General features: G+C 50.7%; 1 protein-coding gene and 1 non-coding gene across 3 annotated transcripts; both read left to right on the top strand.

Moving 5' to 3' along the window:
* Positions 1 to 398: 398 nt before the first annotated feature.
* Positions 399 to 26507, top strand: CHD4 (chromodomain helicase DNA binding protein 4). 2 transcript variants are annotated; one of them, XM_034787504.1, is made up of 40 exons: positions 399 to 521; positions 1802 to 1953; positions 4791 to 4918; positions 5129 to 5320; positions 5646 to 5764; positions 6142 to 6383; positions 6468 to 6595; positions 6736 to 6871; positions 7405 to 7586; positions 7753 to 7992; positions 10105 to 10308; positions 10411 to 10616; positions 11066 to 11197; positions 11465 to 11561; positions 12060 to 12251; positions 12354 to 12554; positions 13788 to 13925; positions 16552 to 16673; positions 16788 to 16961; positions 17260 to 17401; positions 17785 to 17916; positions 18018 to 18135; positions 18370 to 18494; positions 18836 to 19073; positions 20087 to 20259; positions 20432 to 20612; positions 20719 to 20805; positions 20975 to 21063; positions 21146 to 21279; positions 21591 to 21735; positions 21991 to 22156; positions 22552 to 22661; positions 22999 to 23125; positions 23339 to 23416; positions 23534 to 23671; positions 23764 to 23872; positions 24161 to 24293; positions 25314 to 25509; positions 25640 to 25815; positions 25986 to 26507. In XM_034787504.1, the coding sequence occupies exons 2-40, from the start codon at positions 1857 to 1859 to the stop codon at positions 26001 to 26003; spliced, it is 5745 nt and encodes a 1914-aa protein (XP_034643395.1). In that variant the 5' UTR covers positions 399 to 521; positions 1802 to 1856; the 3' UTR covers positions 26004 to 26507. The 2 variants fall into 2 exon arrangements, with proteins under 2 accessions (XP_034643395.1, XP_034643405.1); XM_034787514.1 differs by having other exon boundaries at positions 23002 to 23125.
* On the top strand, positions 22184 to 22326 carry LOC117871408. Its single transcript, XR_004644218.1, has one exon.
* Positions 26508 to 26609: the final 102 nt, after the last annotated feature.

Consider the following 26609-nt stretch of genomic DNA (forward strand, 5'->3'; position numbering starts at 1 on the left):
TGGGTGAGGGAGGGGGAATGGGGTGGGGAGGAGGGAGTATTATGGGATGCTTGGGGCTGAGAGTGGATGTCAGTGTGTGGGGGAGAATGCAATTATGGGATGTCTCAGTGAGGGAGAGTGATAGTGAGGGAGGGAGGTGGCATGTTTTAGCAAAGGATTAGTATTATGGGATGTTTGAGTGAGGGGTGAGTGTGTGGGGAATATTATGGGATGTTTCTTAGAGGGAGGATTGTATTATGGGATGTTCCTGATGGGAGGGGTAATTATTATGGGATGCTGGGCCGGCCAGTGAGTAGGGAGTTCTGAAGGGAGGGCAAGTATTATGGGATGTCTCAGTTGGGGGGTTGCCAGGGTGACGGGGGCGGACCCATTGCCGAGGTGTCGGGACATATTATGGGCTGGAAGCGGGAGTGGGGAGGGGCCTGGCCAGGTTTTTTCCCCTTTAAGAGGTGGTGCCGGAGCCGGGGCCATTTTCCCTTCAGCGGCGGCAGCGAGAGCCGAGGAGCCGGGGGGCGAGCTGGGTGAGGCGAGGGGCAGAGACCGGACACGACCCCCAAATTGCTTTAAAGGGCAGGACGCGGGGGCTGCACCCCCTCATGGCGCCGACCCCAGTCCTGTCGTCGCCGCCGAGCCCCCCGGGAGCTGCCCTTCCCCGGGTCCCGGGGGCGCCGACCTCGGCCCGGCTGCCGTGCGTCCCTGCTGGGCACGGGGCAGCCGCGGTGCCTGGGACCCTCCTGCTTCGGAGCCGCCTCGCACCAGCGACCGGCCCGGCTCGCCCCCCTGCTGCCCCCGGGAATGGCCCCGCCCGCCGGGACTGGCCGAGCGCCCTGAGCCGCAGCTGCGCCCGCCCCCCGCGAGGGGCAGGGGTGGCCGCGTGCTGCTGGGCTCCCCCCGCGTGTGTGGGGGGGGGGGGGGGGGGGCAGGCTCGCCGGGAGCCCGCGCGGTGCATGCCACGGGCTCGCGGTGCCTTTGTTTTCTCTGCGTGAAATCGGGGGGCCTCTGTCAGTCTCCCGGGGGCGTGGTGGGGCTTCTTGAACGGGCGTGTGTACATTGTCCTGCCCCGCCGGCTCCGTGAGGCGGGTGGGATGTGAATCCTCCGGGTACTAAAAAAGCTTTTTTTTTTTTCGGTGGGGACCCTAAATGCACGTCTCGAATATGGGAAATGTTCGGGGGGGCTGCGATGCTGGTCTCTCGCACCGCTAGGGGTTTGTCTTCGTTGGAGTATTTACTTCATGAATTGATCGCCAGTTCAAGACAGCGAACACTTTGTTTGTGAAGGCGAGTTTGGCTGTTCCCCAAACACTTGTTCCATGCTGCACCCGCTTGTCGCTCAGCCATGGCTGGCTCCCTAGAGATGTAAACCACCAAAGTTTGGGGAGCGTCAAGAGTAGCTTTGACAAAGGTTTTAACGATCTCGAATTAAATTGCGACCAGTTACCTAAAAGTCACAAAACTCCACTTAGCTATACTCTACAGCACTGGTACCAGTCTGGCATCATATTGCAAGGGTTTGGACGCTGTTACCATCAGACCGCCATTTGGTGGCCCTTCGCATGAAATGAATTCATGACACAGTTTAATTCCCAGTAGCTACAACACCACCCTCATCAGGACCCTAAACTAGTGCCTAGTCTCAGCATTTCCATGCTTCCCTACTCAGCCCTTATGTCAGGGGCTGCACATTTCTAAGTTCACTACAGATGTGCATTGGGCAGGACTATTGCATGGTAATGTGGGTTCATGATGATTATCATAGTTAACTTTTTTTGCATTTTTAACAACATACTGGTCTGACTGGCAGGAAGGAGACAAAGCTGCAGAAGCTGTCTGAGCCCAAGTACCCCGATTTGGAGGACATGGCATCGGGCATTGGATCCCCATCACTTTGTTCTGCTGGCAGTGATGATGAGGAGATGGAAATCCTGCTGAATAATAGCATCCCTCAGCACCCAGGTATAGATGGCATTGTAGGATGGCTGTGACTAGCAGTATGTAAAAGGGAGTGGTAGTGGGGCTGTTCTATTGAATGGGTGCTGCATATAAAATACAATGTGCAGGGAGAAGTTTTGTTTCATTAGGAGCCCAGGTGATTAGAATATTTGGGTCTCTTTATTGTGTCCTTTTTAAAAGCTGTGGTCCGCACACTATAGTGAGGTAGAACTGGATTTATTCCAAACTAGTGCAGGTTGTTGGAGGTCCTTGGGGCAGGGAGTCTGGTTTTAATGGGGCATCTGAGTGCCTGCAAGGTATATGTACCATGGCTGGGAGCAGGAACAGTATGTAAGAGGGCAAGGTGTCTGGCTTCCTCTCATCCATCTGGGAGCTCAGACTTGCTGACAGTCCAGAGGAAACTGCCTTGGGCTATTGCATGACCCACTTTCTGTCTTCACCACACCCTACTCTCCAAGCTTCCCATGGATCATTCTACGCTGTTCACCTTAGCCCTGTTCTTGTGTTTTGTATCAGTAGCTTTATTACCTGTGCAGTTCTCTTAGTACAGCAGTTCTCAACCAGGAGTCCGGGGCCCCAGGGGGCTGTGAGCAGGTTTCAGGGGGTCTGCCAAGCAAGGCTGGTATTAAGACTTGCCCAGGGCAGAAAGTTGAAGCCCCTCTGTGTGGGGCAGAAGTCCTAGGGCCCTGAGTCCTGCCCCCTGGGCTGAAGCTGAAGCCTGATCAACTTAACTTTGCGGGGCCCCTTGTGGCATGGGGCTCCTGGCAATTGCCCTGCTTATTACCCCTAATGCTGGTCCGGACTTCTATATGCAGAAAAATGGTGGTTGTGGCATGGGTGGGCCATGGAGGTTTTTATAGCATGTTGGGGAGGCCTCAGAAAGAAAAATGTTGAGAATCCTTCCCTTAATATTTTCCTCTTCAGGCCTCATACCTGATTTTCACTATAACTGCAGTGTCTGTGTGGAGAATGGGAATGAAGTTAGAGCTTTGGAGATTGAGAATCAACTCTCAAGTTCTATTCCCAGTTCTATTGCTGACTTGTATGGATGTACAACTCATTTTGCCACTCTGTAAAATAGGAGTTCTAGAACGGAGCTCTAGAATCATCCCCCCCCCCCCACTTAGACTCCCTGTCCTAGTCACTTAAGTCAGTTGGTTCTCAACCAGGGGTATGCGTACCCTTAGGGTAGACAGAGGTCTTCCATGGGGTATGGCAGCTCACCTAGATATTTGCCTAGATTTACAGCCGGCTACATAAAAAGCACAAGCAAAATCAGTTACGAACTAAAATTTCACACACAGACTTGTTTGTGCTGCTCTATATACTAGACACTGAAATGTAAGTACAATATTTATATTCCAGCTGATTTATTTTATATGTATATGGTAAAATGAGAAAATCAGCAATTTTTCAGTACTAGTGTGCTATGACATTTTTGTATTTTCATGTCTGATTTTGTAAGCATGTAGTTTTTAAGTGAGGTGAAACTTGGGGGTACATAAGACAACTGAAAGGGGTACAGTAGTCGGGAAAGGTTGAGAGCCACTGACTTAAGTCACTGGGAATTTAAGAGCTTCAGGAAATGTACTGGGTGAAATCGAGGCGGGGGGGGCAGGGCAGGCTGACAGAGCCCTAAAATCAGAACTGGTTGGAAGGGAAGGATATGGTACCTGTCCTGGTAGATAAGATACAGGCAAATATTGCTGGAAGGGGATATATTTGTGTCCATTGTGAATATGGACCCCATCCCGAGCACATTCCCCTGTGCCCCTTGTTCTCTGGTGGCTGCATCTGCTGTGAGCTGTGGCTTCTCCCATCCTGCCTCGCTTCTGTGGTCAGGAGGCCATTTTCCCCTGGAGGGAGAATGAGTAACTCTCACTCTAATGGGTGGGGTGGTTGGGGACGGGAGAGAGGGTGAATGGTTGGGCTGCTGTGGATCCAGTCACAAAGGAAAGGGCTGTCTGGTTGTCCATTCCTCTCTGGGCTTTGTGTGGGAAGGAGGGGGAAAGAACACAGATGGGAGTGTGTTTTTGTGGGTGGGGGAGAGTTGGCATGCATTACAACAGTGAGGGACTGAGCGTGCTGACTGTGGTGCCGGAAAGCTATGCTTGTGGGCTGGCTGCTGAGGCAGGGATCCGGTGAGTGAGTTGCCCTGAACAGAAGCTGCCCAGGTGGGAGGGGAAGAGCAAGTTGCAACTGACTGTTTTGTTCCTTGCTTGCCACCATAGCGCCCCTGTGCTGTAGAGGTTTCTTCTGGGGACCCTGGGATAGAGCCCATGCCCTCATCCCTGATCAGCTGGTTCTCTTGAGCTTTCTGCTACACTCTCACGCTGCCTATTCCAAAGACCAGCTGGGGGCTTCTTGTCTTGCTCTTTTCCTCCCTTACCAATTAGGACTGCTCACATCTCTGACTGCTGATTCCTCTGCATGTGGCCAGTAATTCCTAACTCCATTTTGGCTATGCTTGCTGGGCTAAGGAAATTCCTAACCTGTTAAATAACATGTGTGGCTTTGCTTGGAGAAGGAGCAGTGGGCTAACTAGGGTAGATAGTGATGTGGGAGGTATGGGGGTCTAAGGGCTTTTGATTTTGCCCTCTTCAGTATGGTATGATCAGTATGTTACTGGACACTGTTAGACAGGGCTAAGATGAATGTGTGGGTTTGAATGTGTGTACCAAGGAGTTGAAGCAGTTGAGTTGTGTGGGGAGTTGGGGTATGCTGTGATGCAGCACTCCTGGATTGTGTAGCATGGCCCAGAGGGCATGATGGTGGTGCTTTGGTATATATCAGTGCTTCCTAATTCTTCTGCTCTCCCCTACCTACGCATCCACCTCCAGAGCCTGAAGAAGAGCCAGAGGAAGAGCTGCTATCAGAGGCTGAAACTCCCAAAATCAAGAAGAAAAAGAAGCCCAAGAAGCTGAAGGAACCAAAAGTGCCCAAACTTAGCAAGCGCCAGAAAAAGGAGGTGAGGAATGGAGGGCTGAGTGTGAGGGGATATTCTGCCATGGAACAGGCTCTGAAGACTGGGCACATAGGCAGTCATTTCTGTTACTGCCTCAGGCTGTGCAGCGACCCCTAGTTTGAGCCCCCTGGAGTGTGGGGGAAGGTGTTGAGTACTTCTCTCAGGTCTCTTCTCACAGCTGCCTGACCTTCTCTCTTTCCCCCTTTCCTCCAGCTAGGGGACAGCTCTGGTGAGGGGAATGAGTTTGTGGAGGAGGAAGAGGAGGTGCTGCACTCAGACAGTGAGGGCAGTGACTACACCCCTGGGAGGAAGAAGAAGAAGAAATTAGGGCCCAAGAAAGAAAAGAAAAACAAAGCCAAGCGCAAGGAGGAGGAGGAGGAAGAAGAGGAAGATGATGACTCAAAGGTGAGAGGTTGCCCCATTGCCCCACTCTGTCTCCTAGATCTGACCTGGAGAGACCATCACATTGCTCCCTTACAATGGCACATGGGGGCTGTCCTGCTTGTTCTTCCCTCTGTCCTCTAGACTTGGCCCATATGGGCCATATTCCCAAATTACTTTCCCCTCATCCCTAGACCTTGAGGGGGAATCCCCTGACCCAGAGTTGTCATTTCCCTTCTCCTCTTCCCCCCCCCCCCCGCCCCGCCCTCCAGACCGATGGGCTCGCCTGCAGTATATAGAGGCTAAACCCCTTTTCATTGTGTCTGTCACTCTGGCACCCTTTGCATAGGAACCCAAATCATCTGCTCAGCTCCTGGAAGACTGGGGTATGGAGGACATTGATCATATCTTCACAGAGGAGGATTACCGCACTCTCACCAACTACAAGGCTTTCAGCCAGTTTGTCAGGTAAGTTTTGGGCCTCTGGAGCAGAAGGGAAACAGGACAAAATATCCTTGTTCCCTGGACCTCAAAGCATTTTAGACACTAAATGGCCACCATTTGGTGACAGTTACCCCCAGGGCAAGGGGAATGGAGACAACAGTAAAGTGATTGGTCCCATGATTTTGCTGTTGGTTGTAAAGCTGGGACACAAGTCCATATCTTCAGGCCCCCTTCTGCTCTAATGTAGACATCATTCCTCTCCCAGAGCCAGAAATATTTCCCTCCTCAGGAGGATGGCAGCAGCTAGTAACCCTGGGGTTAGGCTGGATTGTAGTTCTTGGGATGGGGGGGATCCAGTATCCATGTCCGTTCAGTAACACTCCCTCTTTGCCCCCACACAGGCCACTCATAGCTGCCAAGAATCCTAAGATAGCTGTCTCAAAGATGATGATGGTGCTGGGGGCCAAGTGGCGGGAGTTCAGCACTAACAACCCCTTCAAAGGCAGTTCAGGGGCCTCTGTGGCAGCTGCAGCGGCTGCGGCTGTGGCTGTGGTAGAGAGCATGGTGGCCAACGTGGATGCTGTCCTTCCCCAGCCCCCTGCTGATGTGCCACTACGTAAGGCCAAGACCAAGGAGGGCAAAGGTGAGATGAAAAACCAGGATGAGAGGTGGAATGTGGTAGCTAGAGAATGGTGATCCTCTATCTCACAATCTCCCTTACTCATAGGGCCTAATGCCCGGCGGAAGCCCAAGGCCAGTCCTCGTGTTCCTGACATCAAGAAACCCAAAACCAAGAAGGTGGCTCCTCTGAAAATCAAACTGGGAGGATTTAGCTCCAAGCGTAAGAGATCATCAGTGAGTTGACTGTTCTTCCCTTTTCTCCCCATTGGGGATACTGATAAACTATCAGTAAACTATGAGGATGGTCCAAGGATGCAGGAGGCTGGTAAACCATAGCTGCTTGACTCACCATACTTTCTTCCTGCATTCCCTAGAGTGAAGATGAGGATCTGGATGTGGAATCAGACTTTGATGATGCTAGCATCAATAGCTACTCTGTTTCAGATGGATCCACTAGCCGCAGCAGCCGCAGCCGCAAGAAACTGAAGGCTGGAAAAAGGAAAAAGAAAGGTATCCAAGTACAGTGCTCAGCTTCGAATGAAGCACAACTAAGGGGATCGGGGGGAGATGTGAGAATTGTCTGCTGTTAGTGTCTAAGGACTCAATTCTCCTGTCTAGGGGTTTAGTTTAGAGAGAGCTCAGGGTGGAAGAACTATTGGAATGGGGTAAGACCCCTGAAAGGGAAGGGAACTTGTGAGTCTGACCCACAGTTAGCACTGAAGAGTTTAATTCCTGAGGAAGGGACTGAGAAGCAATCCTGCCTGGGGTCCCATAGGTAGAATAAGACATGAAGGGACTTATACAATTATTGCAGTTGGCAACAGCTGCTTTTCTGCCCTGTCCTTGGTTTCTGTTTTCACTCACCTTGACTGTTGTGGAGCAAGAGCTGCCTGCCCCTGCCTTTTTTTGTCTGGATCTGGAGCAATGTCTCTATTCCTATGTAGCCTTTTGGTGTGGCGGGGTATCCCCACTGCTGCAGGAAGGAATTCTACCAGTGCCAATGGCTTCCAATGATGTGTAACTGTCACCACCACCCTCTCCAGGTGAGGACGACTCCACAGTTCCTGTGGATGGCTATGAGACAGATCACCAGGACTACTGTGAGGTGTGTCAGCAGGGAGGAGAAATCATCCTGTGTGACACCTGTCCCCGTGCCTACCACATGGTCTGCCTGGACCCAGACATGGAGAAAGCCCCAGAGGGCAAATGGAGCTGCCCACACTGTGTGAGTACAAGATTTTATACACCCAAGGGAAGAACCATGGAGGAAGGGGGTTCTGTACTCCCTGTTTCTGCAGAAGGCTAAGTTGAAAAGATGGTGGGAGGCTGGGGGCATCAGGAAGATGGGGGTTTTGTATACCCTGGGCTAATAGTTTTCTTCTCTGCTGTAGGAGAAGGAGGGGATCCAGTGGGAGGCAAAGGAGGATAACTCTGAAGGCGAGGAGATCCTGGAGGATGTTGTGGGAGACCCTGAGGAGGAGGATGATCACCACATGGAGTTCTGCCGGGTCTGCAAGGATGGAGGGGAACTGCTCTGCTGTGATGCCTGTCCCTCTTCCTACCACATTCACTGTCTAAATCCCCCACTGCCAGAGATTCCTAATGGGGAATGGCTATGCCCTCGCTGCACTGTGAGTCTCTGCTACCCCCATTTGACCCACCTCCATAGGGAGTGGTATCCCTCTCTGTCTCAGGGATGTGTAGCTCCCTCAGGGATGTAACTGCTCTTCTAGCTTGCCCATTTCTTTCTGTCTTTATTTGTTTGGGGCCTTTCTCCTCCAGCCTTACAGTGCCTCATAGCTTGGTTACCTTATTTAGACTTCAGAAAGGGGCTCTGTGGTCATGGGTCCCAGTGTTGGGCAGACTTATGCTACCATGTGCAAAATGGTTCCATGGACATGGCTCCAGGGACCTGAGGCTCCAACTTTCCTGGACCCCTGAACATGTCTGAGAACAAAGGCTATGGTTTAAACTATTCAATCCTAAAGTGTTAGAGCTGACAAAAATTGTTCATTTAGCTAAGTTCATTATCAGTAGGGCATAGGTGCTGGAACTGGGGGTGCTGCAGCACCCCCTGGCTTGAAATGGTTTCCATTATATACAGGCTTTATAGTTTGGTTCAATGGCTCTCAGCACCCCCACTATACAAATTGTTCCAGCACCCTGCAGTGGGGTGTGAATTATCTATGTGGGCTGCAGATTTGGTGGCATATGCAGAGGCCTCACATTCCAGAACAGAGCTGGGATAGACTGCCACAAGATATCACTAAGAAAATAATTTAAAAGGGGTTTAAATGTATATGTGGCTATTGAGAACATCCACAGTGAGAAATATAAGTTCTCCTGCTTCAGTGCATATTCCAACATCTGACCGGTTAGGAAGAAACTTCCTTTGTGTCGGTTTTTCCATAATTGTCCTCTAGCCATCTGGCAGGATACTGGACTAAGTGGACCCTGGGATGATCCAGTCCAGTAGTTTGTTTTCCATATAGAATCTATATGGATTTGTATGGCTCTAAGACATCTCCCGCAAGAATCAGCGGGAGGGCCGGACCTGTCCCCCCGCCTGCCCCAGGAACATTGCACTTTGCTAAGGGCTCCTCTGTCCTAGAATCATAGAATCTCAGGGTTGGAAGGGACCTCAGGAGGTCATCTAGTCCAACCCCCTGCTCAAAGCAGGACCAATTCCCAACTAAATCATCCCAGCCAGGGCTTTGTCAAGCCGGGCCTTAAAAACCTTTAAAGAAGGAGATTTCACCATCTCCCTAGGTAACCCATTCCAGTGCTTCACCACCCTCCGAGAGGAAAAACTTTTTCCTAATATCCAACCTAAACCTCCCCCACTGCAACTTGAGACCATTACTCCTTGTTCTGTCATCTGGTACCACTGAAAACAGTCTAAATCCATCCTCTTTGGAACCCCCTTTCAGGTAGTTGAAAGCAGCTATCAAATCCCCCCTCATTCTTCTCTTCTGCAGACTAAAACAATCCCAGTTCCCTCAGTCTCTCCTCATAAGTCATGTGTTCCAGCCCCCTAATCATTTTTGTTGCCCTCTGCTGGAATCTTTCCAATTTTTCCACATCCTTCTTGTAGTGTGGGGCCCAAAACTGGACACAGTACTCCAGATGAGGCCTCACCAATGTCGAATAGAGGGGAAAGATCACGTCCCTTGATCTGCTGGCAGTGCCCCTACTTATACAGCCCAAAATGCTGTTAGCTGCCTTGGCAACAAGGGCACACTCTCTCAACTCATCCAGCTTCTTGTCCACTGTAACCCCTAAGTCCTTTTCTGCAGCACTGCTGCCTAGCCATTCAGTCCCTAGTCTGTAGCAGTGCATGGGATTCTTCTGTCCTAAGTGCAGGACTCTGCGCTTGTCCTTGTTGAACCTCATCAGGTTTCTTTTGGCCCAATCCTCTAGTTTGTCTAGGTCCCTCTGTATCTTGTCTCTACCCTCCAGCGTATCTACCACTCCTCCCAGTTTCGTGTCATCTGCACACTTGCTGAGGGTGCAGTCCACGCCATCCTCCAGATCATTAATGAAGATATTGGGGGGGGAAGCCCCAGGACTGACCCTTGGGGCACGCCGCTTGATACCGGCTGCCAACTAGACATGGAGCCATTGATCACTACCCATTGTCCTGGAAAAATGACAAATTGGCAAAAGTTCAGAAAAATGCTGGGGGGAAGTTGGGGTTGTTTGTATTAAATTCTGGCATAACCACCTCTGTCTCACTTCTCCAGTGCCCATCTCTGAAGGGGAAGGTGCAGAAGATCTTGATCTGGAAGTGGGGCCAGCCCCCACTACCCACACCAGTGCCCCGACCAGCTGATGCAGACCCTAACACTCCCTCCCCCAAACCCCTGGAGGGCCGGCCTGAGCGGCAGTTCTTCGTCAAATGGCAGGGCATGTCCTATTGGCACTGTTCATGGGTGTCTGAGCTGCAGGTTAGTGGGCTCTTGGCTTGTCTAGGGAGTGGACCACTACCTTTGTGTGGTGGGAGGGATGTGTGATGCCACTCTAACCATATATGTCTGTTCTGGCTCCAGCTGGAGCTGCACTGCCAAGTGATGTTCCGAAATTACCAACGCAAGAATGATATGGATGAGCCACCCTCAGGGGACTTTGGTGGTGAGGAGGAGAAGAGCCGCAAGCGAAAGAACAAGGACCCCAAGTTTGCTGAGATGGAGGAGCGCTTCTATCGCTATGGGATCAAGCCTGAGTGGATGATGATCCACCGGATCCTCAACCACAGGTGAGGGAGGGAGCAAGGATTTGTCACAGCAAGATCCAGTGGATTCCAGCCTACAGAGATAGTGGGGGGGCTTTCTCAAGAGTGTCAAGCATGACTAAGGGAACGGAATAGGATCCACTGAATTCTCCATCACGGGAGGGGAGGACCTATTGTGATAAGATCCATTGAGACCCTAACCACAAATATTGGTCACGCTTGGCAGAAAGAAGGTGGATCATCCACTATAGATAAAGGCAGGGTTTCTTTTATGATGGGATCAACTGGATTCTTTTTTGTAGGAAAGGGTGGGATTGGAGATTTGATTTCAATTATGCTGGGGATTATGGACATAGCTGCTCTCTTACCCCTACCCCTTCTGTTTCCTACCTTCCTTCCTTCCCCCATGTGCAAGGGGTGGGCTGGGTGAAAGCTGGTTCCCACGCTTGAGATTTATTGTTCTCTCTCTGCAGTGTGGATAAGAAGGGGAATGTCCACTATCTGATTAAATGGAGGGACCTGCCCTATGACCAGGCCTCCTGGGAGAGTGAGGATGTGGAGGTGCAGGACTATGACCTCTACAAACAGGCCTACTGGAATCACAGGTAAGGAGGTGGGGTGGGGGATCTTCCTGAACTGCAGGATTGGTAGGATGAAGGGGATCAAGGAATCCTTCTGCCCCTACTGACTCCTTTTCCTTAAAGCAGTGGCCCTGTGCCTGCCTTGCAGTGTGTTTCAGGGTTGGCTCGTCTCTTGGCCACTTTGGATGATTATCCTCCTTGCTATTTGCAGCCCCTCCTCATTTGGTGTCTCCTGCAAATTCCATTCAACTCACATAGCCCCACCCACACCCAAAGAATATCTTTATACAGGGAGCTGATGAGAGGTGAAGAGGGTCGGCCTGGCAAGAAGATAAAGAAGGTGAAGATGCGGAAGCTGGAAAGACCCCCAGACACACCCACGGTGGATGTAAGTTACTGCTCCCTGTTAGGGAGGCGAGTGGGTTCTGGGATGTGTGGGATACCTGCATCTACAGGGGAAGAGTGTGAAGCATGTTTCTTTCACTCCCACTAGTGATGCCAGCTGGTGCATCTGACTCTTACACATCAGTAAATTACTAAGCTGAAGGCAGAAGGATACGGTCTCCAGAGAGCCCCCTTATTGGGTTAAAGGGGAAGGGAAGAGGATATAGAACCTTCAAACTTAGTTTTACCTTGCCATTTAGGGAGGGGACTGGCTGACTTGTCATAGGGAGGGTTTGGTTTCCAAAGTTGAGCTCTTCAGATGGGATGCCATTCAGGGCCAGTTGAGACACATGGCATGGGGGCTTGTCCTGCCACTGTCTCAACTGTGCCTGAACTAGGGAGGCATAAGCTGGAGCCCAGTGCATAGGAAACAGAAGTCTTGGTGGCTGATTTTTGTCTGATTGGTGCAAAGGGACTCAACATTTTTCTCCTTCTACTATAGCCAACGGTGAAGTATGACCGGCAGCCAGAGTACCTTGATGTAACAGGAGGGACATTGCACCCCTATCAGCTGGAGGGGCTGAACTGGTTGCGCTTCTCCTGGGCCCAGGGCACAGACACAATCTTGGCTGATGAAATGGGGCTGGGCAAGACAGTGCAGACAGCTGTGTTCCTGTACTCTCTGTACAAAGAGGTGAGGAGCAAAAGTGGCTGAGGATATGCACATATCTGTGGGAATGCTCTCTTGCCCTGGTGGGATGCAGTTCTGTAACACTCCTGATGACTCTGTCCCCAGGGCCACTCAAAGGGACCCTTTCTGGTGAGTGCCCCACTCTCCACAATTATCAACTGGGAGCGGGAGTTTGAGATGTGGGCTCCAGACATGTATGTGGTGACCTACGTTGGGGACAAGGACAGCCGGGCCATCATCCGGGAGAATGAGTTCTCGTTTGAGGACAATGCCATACGTGGGGGCAAGAAGGCATCCAGGATGAAGGTAAAGAGCCTGAAATTGATTCCAGTTAAGCCCCAGTTACAGCACGCTGGCTCACTTCTAAGAGTTGAGAATTCAGGAATATGAGGACTTCAGCCTCTAGAAACCTGGTTCTGATCTGGGCCGTGAAAGTGGTTGCTAATTGAGGGCTGGTAGGCAATCCTCTGTGAAATAAGTTCTCCATCAGATTCCTGGTAGGACAGGTGCTGCTCGTGTTGTAGACATTTCCACTCCAAGTTCAGTAGTAAATAAGGGAGGTTGTGACTAGGGCTTCCTGGATCTGTCATTGACTCACTGTGTGACCTTAAGCAAGTCCCTTCTCTCTGCCTCCATTTCCCCATCTGTGAGGTGGATGACACTGACCTTACTTTGTAAAGGAATTTGAGATCTATTGCACTAGATAAGAGCGAAATAGGAAACTCAGAGACTGAAGCTCTGACTCCATGTAGAGCCATTGAAAGGGCCAGTTCCTCTGACATTCGTGCAACCTGACTGAAAATTCCCCCTCTCCCCCCCACTTGCCCCCTTTCCCTGATAAAGAACCTTCCTTACCACAGCTGTTAGTTTCTGCAGCATTCCAGCTTTCCCAGTAAATAACCTCTTGAACATTCTAATTGAAAAGAGCCTTTAAACTGACTGCTTGCCTTGCCAAGCCTACAGACAGGCAGCTTGGTAGGGGTGATGTTGCTGCTCAAAGCTTCCACAGCGGTATAGGGAAGCTTGGATTCCTCTGCTTTCACTGTGAGTGGCAGTGAAAATGAGAACCATGCTGACAACTACTTCTCCTCCATGAAGCTCCAGGCAGCACTGAAACAATGTCAACTAATCAGAGTTGTATGGAATGGATTTAGTTCTCTGGCCATACCATTCTCACCCCGCCCCTCCAAGTTCTTCTTTAGTAATTGTCCATTTCCCTAGCATTCTCCTTCCCTCTCTTCACCCATTTCTAAACAGTAGACTCTTCTGGAATGAGGCCTGGCCTCCTTAAACATTAACTTGTGGAGGAGAATCCTGTATCTAACTGACCATGGCTGCTAAGGAGGTAAAATGGATTTGTCCAAGTTGGAACTACCTCAGTGCCTGATATTAACACCTTGACTCTTGAAGCCTTGAATGATAGCGAATGGTCAGGGCAGCCTGATGCAGAGGCAGGTCCTCCTCTTGCTGCTTTGGCCTGGGGCTGTACCTATACTTCCCTGTTCCCCTATGGCTAAACTCTCTCATTTTTCCTTGCAGAAGGAAGCATCTGTGAAGTTCCATGTGCTGCTCACCTCCTATGAACTGATCACAATTGATATGGCCATTCTGGGTTCCATTGACTGGGCCTGTCTTATTGTGGATGAAGCTCACCGGCTCAAGAACAATCAATCTAAGGTACAAAAGGAGTTCTGGAGTGATGGCAGGAGGTTGAAGGGGGTGGAATTATAGGCTTTTTTTTTTTTTTTTTTTTAAGGCCAGACCATTGTTTTAGCCTAATCTCCTGCATAATAAAAGCCAGAGAATGTCACCCAGTAATTCCTGATCAAGCCCATGTTCTCAGATGAGCTGCGTAATGTCTTAGGGTACCTCTTCACTACCCGCCGTATTGGCGGGTAGCAATCGATTTATCCGGGATCGATATATCGCGTCTCGTTAAGACGTGATATATCGGTCCCCGAACGCGCTCACCGTCGACTCCGGAACTCCACCAGAGTGAGTGGCGGTAGCGCAGTCAACGGGGGAGCCGCGTGGACCCCAGGTAATTTGATCCAAGATATTTTGACTTCAGCTACGCTATTCGTAGACCAGCCCTTAGACATCCAATCTTGATTTAAGGACTTCATGTGATAAAAGAATCTAACACAGGGGTGGCCAAACTACAGCCCTCGAGCCACACCACGTGGCTCGGCCCCGCTCTGGCCAGGGTGCTGGGTCAGGGGCTGCACAATGTGGCTTAGCCCTACTCCGGCCTGGGCGTAGGGTTGGGAGTGGCACCACGCGGCTCCCGGAAGCCGCAGCATGGTCCCACTGTGGCTCCTATGCGCTCCAATGGATGGGGCAGCGTGCAGAGCTGCCTGGCCATGCCTCCGCCTAGGAGCCAGAGAAGGGACATGCTGCTGCTTCCGGGAGCTGGTTGAGGGAAGTGCTGCTCAGAGCCTGCACTCCCTGAGCCTCTTCCCCTGCCCCAGCCCTGAGTCCCCCTCCTGTGCTCCAAACACCTCAATCCCAGCCCAGAGCACCCTCCTACACCCCAAACTCCTCATCCCCAGCTGCACCCCAGAGCCTGCACCCCAACCCCAATTTTGTAAGCATTTATGGCCTGCCATACAATTTCTATTCCCCGATGTGGCCCTCGGACCAAAAAGTTTGCCCACCCCGATCTAACACATACCTTGCAAGATGTTCTCACGGGCTCATTGTTCAAAAACTTGTGCCTTATTTCCAGTATGAATTAGCTAGCTTTGACTTATAGCCATTGGATCTTACGTCTTTGACTCTTTAATTTTTTTATATATATAAAAAAGCCCTCTCCTATTGGAAATCTTCTCCTTTTATGTAGGTTCTTACAGATCATGATCAAGTCACCTCTTTACCTCTCAGCTAAACTAAATAGATTTAGCTTCAAAGGCTTTCCTTGTAAGGCTGGGTTTTTCAACCCTTGTAGGTGTCCTCTGAATGCTTTCCAATTTTTCAACATCTCTTTTGAAGTGTGAACACTGATGTTGGACACTACTTCAATGACATTTTCATCAATGTTGCATATAGAAGTATTACTAGCTTGCCCACATCTGTTAAATATTCCTGTTCATACAAAGGATCATGTTAGTCCTCTTAGTCACTGCATTTCACTGGGAAGCTGGTTTATTATTCACCATGACCTCCAAATCTTTATTGGTTATACTTATAGGATGGGGGACTGTTCTTTATTCCTACATGTATGACCTTCCCTTTGGGTATATTAAAATGCATGTTTGTGCCCAGTTTACCAAGCAAGCCAGGTTGTTCTGTATGAATGATGTTCCCATGATTTACAACCCCACCAAACTGTCATCTACAAACTTAATCAGCAATTTCATATTTTCTCCCAGACAATAAAGCTATTAAATAATTGTAAACCAACAACAGATCCCTGTGGGATTCAAAAGAAATCCCCATTAGAATGACACCCTACTAACTACATTTAGAGATCTGTTTTAGACTGTTTCTGATCCATTTCAGATGGGCTACATTGACTTGTTATACTTCTAACTTTTTAATCAGTGCTATGTAGTACTAAGTGAAAGTATACTGTGTGAACAGTTACCTTTGTCAACTAAACTTAATCTCAAAGTATCAAGTCTGTCTGACATTATTTTTCATAGAACCATGTTGACTGGCATAAATACTTGTTTAATTTGGAGTACCATATCAGCATTCCCATGTTTTTGCCTGGGACTGATTGTTGGGATAACCAGTCTGTTAGCTGGGTCAACCCATTTTTACTGCTTATACATACTAGCACAACCTTAATGTTTTCCCCCCAGTTCTCTGGAACTTCCCTAGTATTCACAATTAATTAAAAATTGCCAGTAATAGATCTACTTGGCCAGGTCTCTTAAACTCTTTGAAAGGGAGGGAGGCTGAAGGATGGTAGGATTCCTGAACTGGAGGAGGTAGAGTGGATATGTCAGTCTGGAGAAGGCTGGTTGGCTGGAAGGGTCTGCAGTTCAAGACACATAAAGGAAATGTGCAGCATCTGATTTGTAGGAACTTGCTGCAGCAGGGTCTCACCCAGGCGGGTCTGAGGACTGAGTATTAGGCAATGTGTGAATGAGATCAGCCTCTGTAAAGACACTAGCCAGGAGGTCCAGTACGTAGGACTCTTGCACAAACTGTCCCTGTAATCTAAGATGAGCCCTGGCTTGAAGGGTTGATTCTGGAAGGAATTTTCCTCCATGGTACAGTATCTTGTGTTGGGAAGGGGGACCAGCAGACTACCTGGATGAGTCCATTGACTCCCTTCCTTTCTTTTCTTCCCCAGTTTTTCCGGGTGTTGAATGGATATTCCCTCCAGCACAAGCTACTGCTCACAGGAACCCCTCTGCAAAACAACCTAGAAGAACTGTTCCACCTGCTCAACTTCCTGACACCTGAGAGATTCCAGTATGTCTTGTAATGCAGGCCCAGACTGAGTCTGCTTCCTTGTTTCCTTTCCCCACCCTATTTGTCTCCCCATGGACCTGCATCTTCTGCCCTGAGTGCTTGTTTCTCCTGCAGTAACTTGGAAGGCTTCCTGGAAGAATTTGCAGACATTGCCAAGGAGGATCAGATCAAGAAGCTGCATGATATGCTGGGCCCACACATGCTGAGGCGCCTCAAGGCTGATGTTTTCAAGAACATGCCCTCCAAGACAGAACTCATCGTCCGGGTGGAGCTGAGCCCCATGCAGAAGTGAGCATGGGAGGGTGGAGGAGCTACTTGAGACCAACTTATGCCTTCTCTAGGTCCATATGCTTTGGACATGATAGGTGGGATCAAGAATTCTTGCTGCTGCTGCCAGGGAGAAATAATCTTACACACTCATGTAGGAGATGGAGAGATAATGACTGACCATTGGCAGAGTATAGGTAGCGCTAGTAGGGAAGAATTGCCCAGGTAGTGCCAGGAGCTGGACTGATGCTAGCTGGTGGGGGGGTTTATCTGCCCTTTTTATGATGGGGGCTTAGTGACTCAGATTCTCTCTTCACAGGAAATACTATAAATACATTTTGACAAGGAACTTTGAGGCACTGAATGCACGAGGTGGTGGCAACCAAGTCTCCCTGCTCAATGTGGTCATGGATCTGAAGAAATGTTGTAATCACCCCTACCTCTTTCCTGTTGCTGCTATGGTATGTTCTAGCCCCTCAATCCTCCTCTGAGCAAGGCCCCTTACCCCTCACCCTCACTTGGGGGTGAGCCTGAACTTCCTTGCACCTGGAGCAGCTATCCTTCCCCTTAATTTGGGCTTGAAATGTTTGTAGGCCCTTCCTTCATTTCCCTCTGCAGCCCCTGCCAAGTGGCAAGCAGAGGGAGTCTCCCTGCAGGGGCCACGAGAGGTAGGGAGGGGAAGATGAAATGAGGGAAAGGGGTGGAAAGAGAAAAATGGAATGGGAGTGTAGGAGTCAAACGGCAAGATACCAGTGCACAAAGGATGATGGTGCTGAGCCACCACCATGGCGTGTGAGTCCAAGATCTACGGGAAAACGTGCCCCCTCTTCAATTCCTCCCCCAGGAAGCTCCAAAGATGCCAAATGGGATGTATGATGGTAGTGCCCTGATCCGAGCATCTGGGAAATTGCTGCTGCTCCAGAAGATGTTGAAGAACCTCAAGGAAGGAGGCCACAGGGTGCTCATCTTCTCACAGGTAATGGGGCAGTGCCTTCCAGAGGCTGGGGACCCTGTGTGTGAGAGAGGCAGCAATCCAGTTTGGTATCTTCCTACTCAGCTTTATCTCCTTGTTCCCAGATGACTAAAATGTTGGATCTCTTGGAGGATTTTCTGGAACATGAAGGGTACAAATATGAGCGGATTGATGGTGGGATCACAGGGAACATGCGCCAGGAGGCCATTGATCGCTTCAATGGTATGGAACCCTATACACCCCACAGAAAACGAGAACCCTCCCTCACCTCACAGATGCTTGGGGCCCCACATCTGCTGCTAATCCTTAGTGCTGATCTGCAGCACATCCTGCTATGCCATTCCTAGGCCTCTGGGTTGACACTGCCTCCCTGCATGAGGGGCTGGATGTGATGAGTCTGTGGAGTTGAATCTAATGCACATGCTCTTCCCCATCCCCTTCGCTCTCCTCCTGAAGCTCCTGGTGCTCAGCAATTCTGCTTCCTGCTTTCCACTCGAGCTGGAGGGCTCGGTATCAACCTGGCTACAGCAGACACGGTGATCATCTATGATTCAGACTGGAATCCACACAATGACATCCAGGTAAGGCTGTAGGATTGCACTAGAGTCACTAATGGTAATAGGTGACTCTTAGAAATGAGGAGGTCGAAAGAGAGAGTGGAGGGAGGGGAGAGAAGGAAGCATATATGTGGTCAGGCAGGGGAGGGGAAAACTCCACTGTGGAGAAAGAAAGCACTAAGTGGAGAGGGGGTGGCTGGAAATGATTTGGCAGTGAAGGCTGCTCCCAAGGGGTAACCTGCAGGAAATGGAAGGGGAGAGTGAAAGATCCCAGGAAGATCAGGGCTATGTAAACAAGGTCAGATGGGTGAAGCAGTATAGTATTTGGTTTTGGGGTTGTTCTGAACACACCATCTTCCCCTCAGGCTTTCAGCCGTGCACACAGGATTGGACAGAACAAGAAAGTGATGATTTACCGTTTTGTGACACGGGCTTCAGTAGAGGAACGTATCACTCAGGTGGCGAAGAAGAAGATGATGCTAACACATCTGGTGGTGAGGCCAGGGTTGGGCTCCAAGACGGGCTCCATGTCCAAGCAGGAGCTTGATGACATCCTGAAGTTTGGGACTGAGGAGCTCTTCAAGGATGAGGCCACTGAGGGTGGTGAGTGCCTGGGTGTTGTCTAATGCACTGTTTTTCAAACTTTTTTCCCGGGGACCCAGTTGAAGAAAATTCTTGATGCCTGTGACCCAACATAACTGGGGATGAGCAGTTTGGGGTGTGGGAGGTGCTCACCTCTGGGGCAGAGGGTTGGAGTGAGGGCTGTTGGGTGGGGCCAGGAATGAGGGGTTCAGGGTTTAGGAGAGGACTCTGGGCTGGGGCAAGGGGTTGGGATGTGGGCCCGGGGCTGGGGATGAGGGGGTTGGGGTGCAGGAAGGACTCCGGGTTTGAGGGTAGCTCAGGGCAGGGGATTGGGACACGGGGTTGGGGTGTGAACTTATCTCCGGTGGTTCCTGGTCAGCAGCATAGCCGGGATGCAGAGGCAGGCTTCCTGGCTGTCCTGGCACTGTGGACCGTGCTGCACCCTGGAAGTGGCCAGCAGCAGTTCCAGCTCCTGGGCGAAGCCGTGCATGCGGCTCTCGCCCACAGGCACTGCATCACCTCTCTTTCTTCCCCCTTCTCCCGCCTCCCGCCCCCCTCCCCCCCGCTCACATGGGCTGGTGCTCGGGGCAGGGGCAGTGCATGGAGTTCCATGGCCCCCCTGCATAGAAGCTGGACCTGCTGCTGGCCGCTTCCAGGGCGCAGCAAGGTGTTGGAACAGGTAGGCACTAGCCTGCCTTAACTGGGCAGCACCACCGATGGGACTTTTAACATCCCGGTTGATGGTGCTGCCCAGAGCAGCTAGGATTCCTGGGTGCTGAGCAAGGCAACCCAGTGCCTTGCATGCCATGACCCAATACTGGGTCGCAACCTAAACTTTGAAAAACACTGGTCTAGGGGATGCTGGCCAAGGGATGGGAGTGGGAATATTCTCTCCCCTCCCCCCCCCCCCCCCCCCGCTGCCGCCAAGTGAATGGCAGGAGGGCTGAATGCTGCCTCGTGGAGAGGCCTTGCGTGGCACTCTCCCAAAAGCCCCTTGAGTCTCAACACCAACTGACCGTGCTCCTCTCTTTCAGGTGATAGCAAAGAGGGTGAGGACAGCAGTGTCATCCACTACGATGACAAAGCAATTGAGCGATTACTGGACCGAAATCAGGATGAGACTGAAGACACAGAGCTGCAGGGCATGAATGAGTATCTCAGCTCCTTCAAGGTGGCCCAGTATGTGGTACGGGAAGAAGAGATGGGGGTGAGTATCTTGCTTCTCCTGTTCCAGGGTGCAGGAGTTAAACAGGAACAGATGTGACTAGGGTGTAGACATCTGAAAGTGGTGGGGATGGGTGAGCAGCAGGTATCTGCCCCTGTGGGGATGGGGGTTTTGAATGCATGGCTATTCTCTTATCCCTCTGTCCCTGGAGCAGGAGGAGGAGGAAGTGGAGCGGGAGATCATAAAACAAGAAGAGTCAGTGGACCCTGATTACTGGGAAAAGTTGCTGCGTCACCACTATGAGCAGCAGCAGGAGGACCTGGCTAGGAACCTGGGCAAGGGTAAACGTATCCGCAAGCAGGTCAACTACAATGATGGCTCCCAGGAGGACAGAGGTACAGAAGGGACACCCACAGGGATTTTTTGTGGGGCTGGGGAGAACAGGACCTGTAAGGATAGGGTCTGTCAGGCTCTCACGCTTTTTTTTTCCTCCTTCTCCAGATTGGCAGGATGACCAGTCAGATAACCAGTCGGATTATTCAGTGGCCTCTGAGGAAGGCGATGAGGATTTTGATGAGAGATCTGAAGGTAGGTGCCCCAGGAGCCTGGGCAATATTCTCTCTGGGAGGAGGCAGTCAGGACACCTTGGCTTGGGAGCTTGGTGCTCCAGTCCTTCTCCATGTAACGTAGGATGTCATGAGTGAATGTTCTCACTATGCTAGGTTGTGTACCTCTTACCTGCTTGTCTGTCTTCCAGCTGCTCGCCGGCCCAGTCGCAAAGGCCTGAGAAATGACAAAGATAAGCCCCTGCCTCCCCTTCTTGCCCGTGTGGGAGGGAACATTGAAGTAAGTGGTACCCTGGAAAGGGCCTTTGAGTCCATGTGTTTGTGCCTGGGGCTCTCACTATACCTGTCCTTCCTTTTTCCAGGTGCTGGGCTTCAATGCCCGCCAGCGCAAAGCCTTCCTTAATGCCATTATGCGCTATGGGATGCCACCCCAGGATGCCTTCACCACCCAGTGGCTTGTCCGGGACCTGCGTGGCAAGTCTGAGAAGGAGTTCAAGTGAGTCTGCATTGGGCAAGGGATGGGAGGTGGTGACATCTGAACTCACTGGGAAAGGGTGAGAATAGTAGCAGAGGGCTCAAGCGGTAAAAGGGGCTGCATGCTGCAGGGGCAAGAAGCCTGTTTGGGGAGGCTGAGGAGGAATAACAGAAGGGGAAACTGAACCAAGGGAAAGGAGCTCAGGAACTATCCCAGAGTATTTACGGGTCTGAGCCAGGAGACTGTTGCTTGGGTCACTGGGGACTAGGAGCCCCAGGGCATCTTTTTCCACATGTTGTTGGACCTTTAAGGCTGATCTAATACTGCTACAGGGCCTATGTCTCGCTGTTCATGCGTCACCTATGTGAGCCGGGAGCAGATGGTGCAGAGACCTTCGCAGATGGGGTCCCACGGGAGGGGCTGTCCCGCCAGCATGTCCTCACCCGCATTGGAGTCATGTCACTCATACGCAAAAAGGTGGGTGCTTAGTGGAGCAATGCTGAACTCTCCCTCCACCACACATCATTCCTTTCTCCTCAGAGGTCCTCTTATCACAGAAGCCCTGAGCTCTTGTATGCAGTGGACAAACCAGTGGCTGCTCTCTTCCTCTCCCACCCATCTTTGGGGACTCCCCAGCCTGTGATGTCTTGAGATCCCCATCTACCCTGCTTAGAGGGGCAGCTTAGTGTGATCTCTCCCATGACATGTCTGTTTCTCCACTTCCCCTGCCAGGTGCAGGAATTTGAGCATGTGAATGGGCGCTGGAGTATGCCAGAACTAGCAGAGATAGAGGAGAACAAGAAGCTTTTGCAGCCGGGCTCGCCCTCCCCCAAAACCCCCACACCCTCCACGCCAGGGGACACGCAGCCTAACACACCTGCCCCTGCACCTCCACTTGGTGAGAGCCTTCCCCTTGCATTGCCCCGTGTCCTGCCCCTACCAGTGCTGTTCCCCTCACCAGAGCTGTGGTGAGGAGGACCTGGGGGCGGACGCAGATCAACCTGCCTCTCAGGTTAGGAGGGCTGCCCCCAAAAGATGTGCATGCCCTTAAAGGCAAGAGAGAACATTGCCTTTCCCTGGGTGTGCTGGGGCCAACAGGCAATTCCTGCAGCTGTCCTGTGGGGTCTGAGGACTTTGGTCCCATTGTGGTTCAAGTTGGGTTGGAGGTCCACTTTGTGGGAGCTAAGGGAAAGGTGCACCAAATTGCAATGAAGGTCAGAGCTTACTGATGGTCTCTATTTTTATTTTTTTATTTATATACAAATATGCTGGTCTTGGGTGTGGGAGGCACAGAAGAGGGTGTGAAGGTGGAAGAAGGAGCCAGTACCAGGGAGCAAGGGGAGCCCATGGAGTCTGAGAAGGAACCCAGCCTAGCTTCTGCTGAAGCAGAGGTCCCAATGGAGGTGAGTTAGTAGGTGCTTGTTTGTTTCATACTGTTACAGATATCTCCTTCTTCTGCTGTGCCCATTGTTGTTGTGGTGTTGTCCTGTCCCGTTCTCCTCCCCTGCCCGCCTGGGACAGAGCTAGACTCTGGGGATTCCTAAGAAGAATGCATCTCCTTGTTAACACTCTGTAGAGGTATGAAGGAGCCCTATTTTGTGCTCTGACACTCTGTTCTCCCACAGCTACCCTCTGTGTGGAACACTTCCACCCTGCCTTCAGCTTCTGCTGGTGGGTGGGGTTTCACAGGCTTTGTCCATACGCTGCTCCTCCTTGAGTTAACAGGGTTTCTCTCATCAGCAGTGTGCCCAGCCTGTGGAGACACCCCCACAAGAGGCAAAGTCCCCAATGAACCCCCCAGAAGCAGAGGAGAAAAAGCCTGAGGAACCAGAGGTGAAGGAGGAGCCAATGGAAATGGAAAGCAAAGGTATTAGTGGAGGTTGTTGGAAGCCCAGAACTGTGTGCAGGACCCCAGTTAGTCTCTGTACAGCTCTGGAAACATGCTATCCTCTTTTGGTCAGGGTGAGGCTTTAAACATAAATGTGATTGGGGAAACAGACCAGATTTTAGACTGAACAGTTAAACCCTCTGTAGCTACCAGATTTGATCTCATGGCTTCTATTCCCTTTTTCTCATGCAGCTGATGTGGAGAAGATTGAAGATAGAGTGTCGTCTGAGCCCTCTGCTGAACCTCCGACTATCAACCTGGATGAGAAGGGTGAGTGTGGCAGAGTACTGCCAGCCCTCTTCATTCTCCACCTTCTAGAGGGGTACCTCATGAGTGCAGCTGCTGTGATACTCTACTTTTCTCTCTAATGGGTCCCTGTGTCTGCAGAGGAGAAGAAGGAAGATGACAAGAGGGATGTGGTGATGCTGCAGAACGGGGAGATGCTGAAGGACTCTCTTGATGAGAGGCACAAGAAGGCAGTGAAGCAGCGCTTCATGTTCAACATAGCTGATGGTGGCTTCACTGGTATGAGGGGCCTCAGTGCAGCTACACTTACTCTGCCACTGCTCATCTTAGTGAAATCCGTTTTGACTTTCTTTCTTTTCTCCCATTCTCAGAGTTGCATTCTCTATGGCAAAATGAAGAACGAGCAGCAACTGTCACCAAGAAAACCTACGAGATCTGGCACCGGCGCCATGACTATTGGCTCTTGGCTGGGATCATCAAGTATCCTTCCCCTGACAGAACACCCTTTTCCTTTCTGGGAGTCTGACCCATCCCCATAAAGGGGATCTTCCCAAGTGGTGACTGGAATATAGTTAGTGGGATAGCCTCATATTTACCCACCCCAACCAAGATCACAGCTCCATGTGGGGATCTTAACAGGGATACAGTGAGCAAGATAGTCTCATCTCTTCCATCTCCCTCACACCCAATGGGATACAATCCTATTTGCCTGGAATATGTGTTCCCTTGTTTTCATTACCTTTGTTTGCCTGAGCTCCTCTATCTCAGTCATGGCTATGCCCGCTGGCAGGACATTCAGAATGATCCACGTTATGCCATCCTCAATGAACCCTTCAAGGGTGAGATGAACAGGGGCAACTTCTTGGAGATCAAGAACAAGTTCCTGGCCAGGAGGTTCAAGGTGGGAGCTGCAGAAGGAAAATTGAGGGTGTCTGCCTCTCTGAGACTATTTCTGATGGATAAAGAGCATTGCTGTCTTTCATGCTTGTCCACTGTTCTATTCCCTGATTGCAGGAGAACCTATGAAGTGGATTGGGAGTGCTTTAGCATCAAAGGGGTGGGATGGTTTTTTTAAAAAAAATTTCCCCTCCCTTTCTCCACCCTCAAGCTCCTTGGTATTACAGCCCACTCAGGGTATGTCTAGACTAAGTTAAAATAATTTTAAAACATGTTTGAACACATTATAGAATTCTAGCGTAGATAGTGCATGTTGTAGTCACCCTACTACAGTAGGGTTCTAAAACAAGTTAACCAATGCTTCAATAAAACCATTTTTCTTCTAGCCTAGCCATGCCCTTGGAGACTACACAAGAACTGGTTTTGTTTTGTTTTATCTTGGTTTTGTTAGCATGCTTGTTTTTCTGATTGAATTACTATGAAAACCTGTCCCAGACTGCTCTGCCTACTGGAAAACAGGAAAATGGCCACTGTTCTCTTAGGACCATTTCTTCCTGGGGTTTAGGGGGAAGAAACAGCCGGAAGGTCCTTCAGGGAACACCCACTGTGAATTTGTTCTTGTGGTCTATTTGCTCCTTCAAGGGATAAAGAGGATAAAACCGTGACGGTACCTGAGGGAACAGTCCCTGAAAAAGTGAGCTATAGTTGCATGGAGGACAGGATGCTTAGGAGATGATTTTGTTCTGGGACAGGACTAGTTCTTTGTGCACCGTGTCTAACACAGTGGGAACCTGATCCTTGACTGGCATTTCTAGACACTACCCCCAATATAAATAAGAGCCTGAGAAATGGGGCTAAGGGAAGAAGCTGCAGTAGTTCAGGCTGGAGAAGATGGGGCAGGGATGTTGGCAGAAGGTAAATCTTAGGATCTGGGGGAGTAGGAAGGTGTGAATGGTAGGCTGCTCTGCAGGAAATAACTGGAGGAGGCATGGCAAGGCTCTCATGCTTATCCTTTCTCTCTCAGCTGCTGGAGCAGGCACTGGTGATTGAGGAGCAGCTGCGGCGAGCTGCCTATCTGAACATGTCGGAAGATCCATCACACCCGTCTATGGCCCTCAATACACGTTTTGCTGAGGTGGAGTGTCTGGCAGAGAGCCACCAGCACCTGTCCAAGGAGTCAATGGCTGGGAACAAGCCAGCCAATGCTGTTCTTCACAAAGGTGAGGCAGATCATGCTGAGCAAAGGTGGGCTTGTTTCGTGCCGCTATCCCCCCAACCTGTTTTCCCCCTGCCAGGGTGCCCCTTTCCCCTTCTCCTCCCCCTCTAAATCCACACCTCTTTCTCTTCCAGTTTTGAAGCAGCTGGAGGAGCTTCTGAGTGACATGAAGGCAGATGTGACTCGGCTGCCTGCCACCATTGCCCGCATCCCACCTGTGGCTGTGCGCCTCCAGATGTCTGAGCGCAACATCCTTAGTCGACTGGCCAACCGCAGCAGCGAACCTCCTCCCCCACCACCTCCCCAGCAGGTAAGCATCCTCCCTACCCCCAGCTGGTAGAGATCCCTATCCCTCTTGGAGCTTAATCCACCCCACTCCAATCTGGTCGTTTATCGGGAGAGAGTGGGACCCATGGGGAGTGTCCCAGCTGGATGGATGCTGTCAGTAAGGGCTCCAACACACGTTCTTTCACCCCACAGGTGGCCCAGCAGCAATGAGTCCCTGGCTTGGTACTGTTGGCTTCTTGACCAAGTTGAAATGATCCTTCTTCACACTCTACCCTTCCTCTGCCTGACGTTCCTGATCGGGTGCTGTTCCCCTTGGTGGACGTTGCTGCACAGGCCTCCCTGGGGGAGAGGAGACTCCTCCCTCTGCTGCCAGCCCACACAAGCAAGGAGTGTGCCGGGGCTAGAGGGGACATGATGGACTCTGTACATAGTGACTGGAGGCCACAGCGCCACGTCCTGTTACACAGAATCCTGGCTGCACTGCTCGCTGCCTCAGCCTGAAGTTCCACGTTTTTTGTTTTAATCTTATTTTGAGTTTGTTTACTGAGATGAGTGTACAGATGAGACCAAGCAAAAGCCAGGACAGAGACACAGCTACCTCCATCAAGATCGTTTTTAATACAAAAACTGACTGGACTTGTCCACTAATAAACAGCTAAAAAAGATGAAAAAAATCTTGATAAAACTGAAAAATAAAGGTTTCCTTGTATTTTATTCTGCTGTCTTTAGTAGCTGTGCCAAAAAGTTGTGGGGAGGAAATAGCAGGAGATAAACAAGCAATCTCTGGTGGAGTGCTGCTACTTCTTTGCCCTTCTA

The sequence above is a fragment of the Trachemys scripta genome, chromosome 1 (assembly GCF_013100865.1).
Source record: "Trachemys scripta elegans isolate TJP31775 chromosome 1, CAS_Tse_1.0, whole genome shotgun sequence".
Taxonomy (NCBI): domain Eukaryota; kingdom Metazoa; phylum Chordata; order Testudines; family Emydidae; genus Trachemys; species Trachemys scripta.

Bases quoted from the DNA above. Each gene is read 5' to 3' on its own strand.
- CHD4 (XM_034787504.1), top strand. From the start codon at position 1,857: ATGGCATCGGGCATTGGATCCCCATCACTTTGTTCTGCTGGCAGTGAT. The intron at 7,587-7,752 runs GTGAGTACAAGA...TCTCTGCTGTAG, and splicing joins AATGGAGCTGCCCACACTGT to GAGAAGGAGGGGATCCAGTG. The intron at 22,662-22,998 runs GTGAGTTAGTAG...TTCTCTCATCAG, and splicing joins AAGCAGAGGTCCCAATGGAG to CAGTGTGCCCAGCCTGTGGA.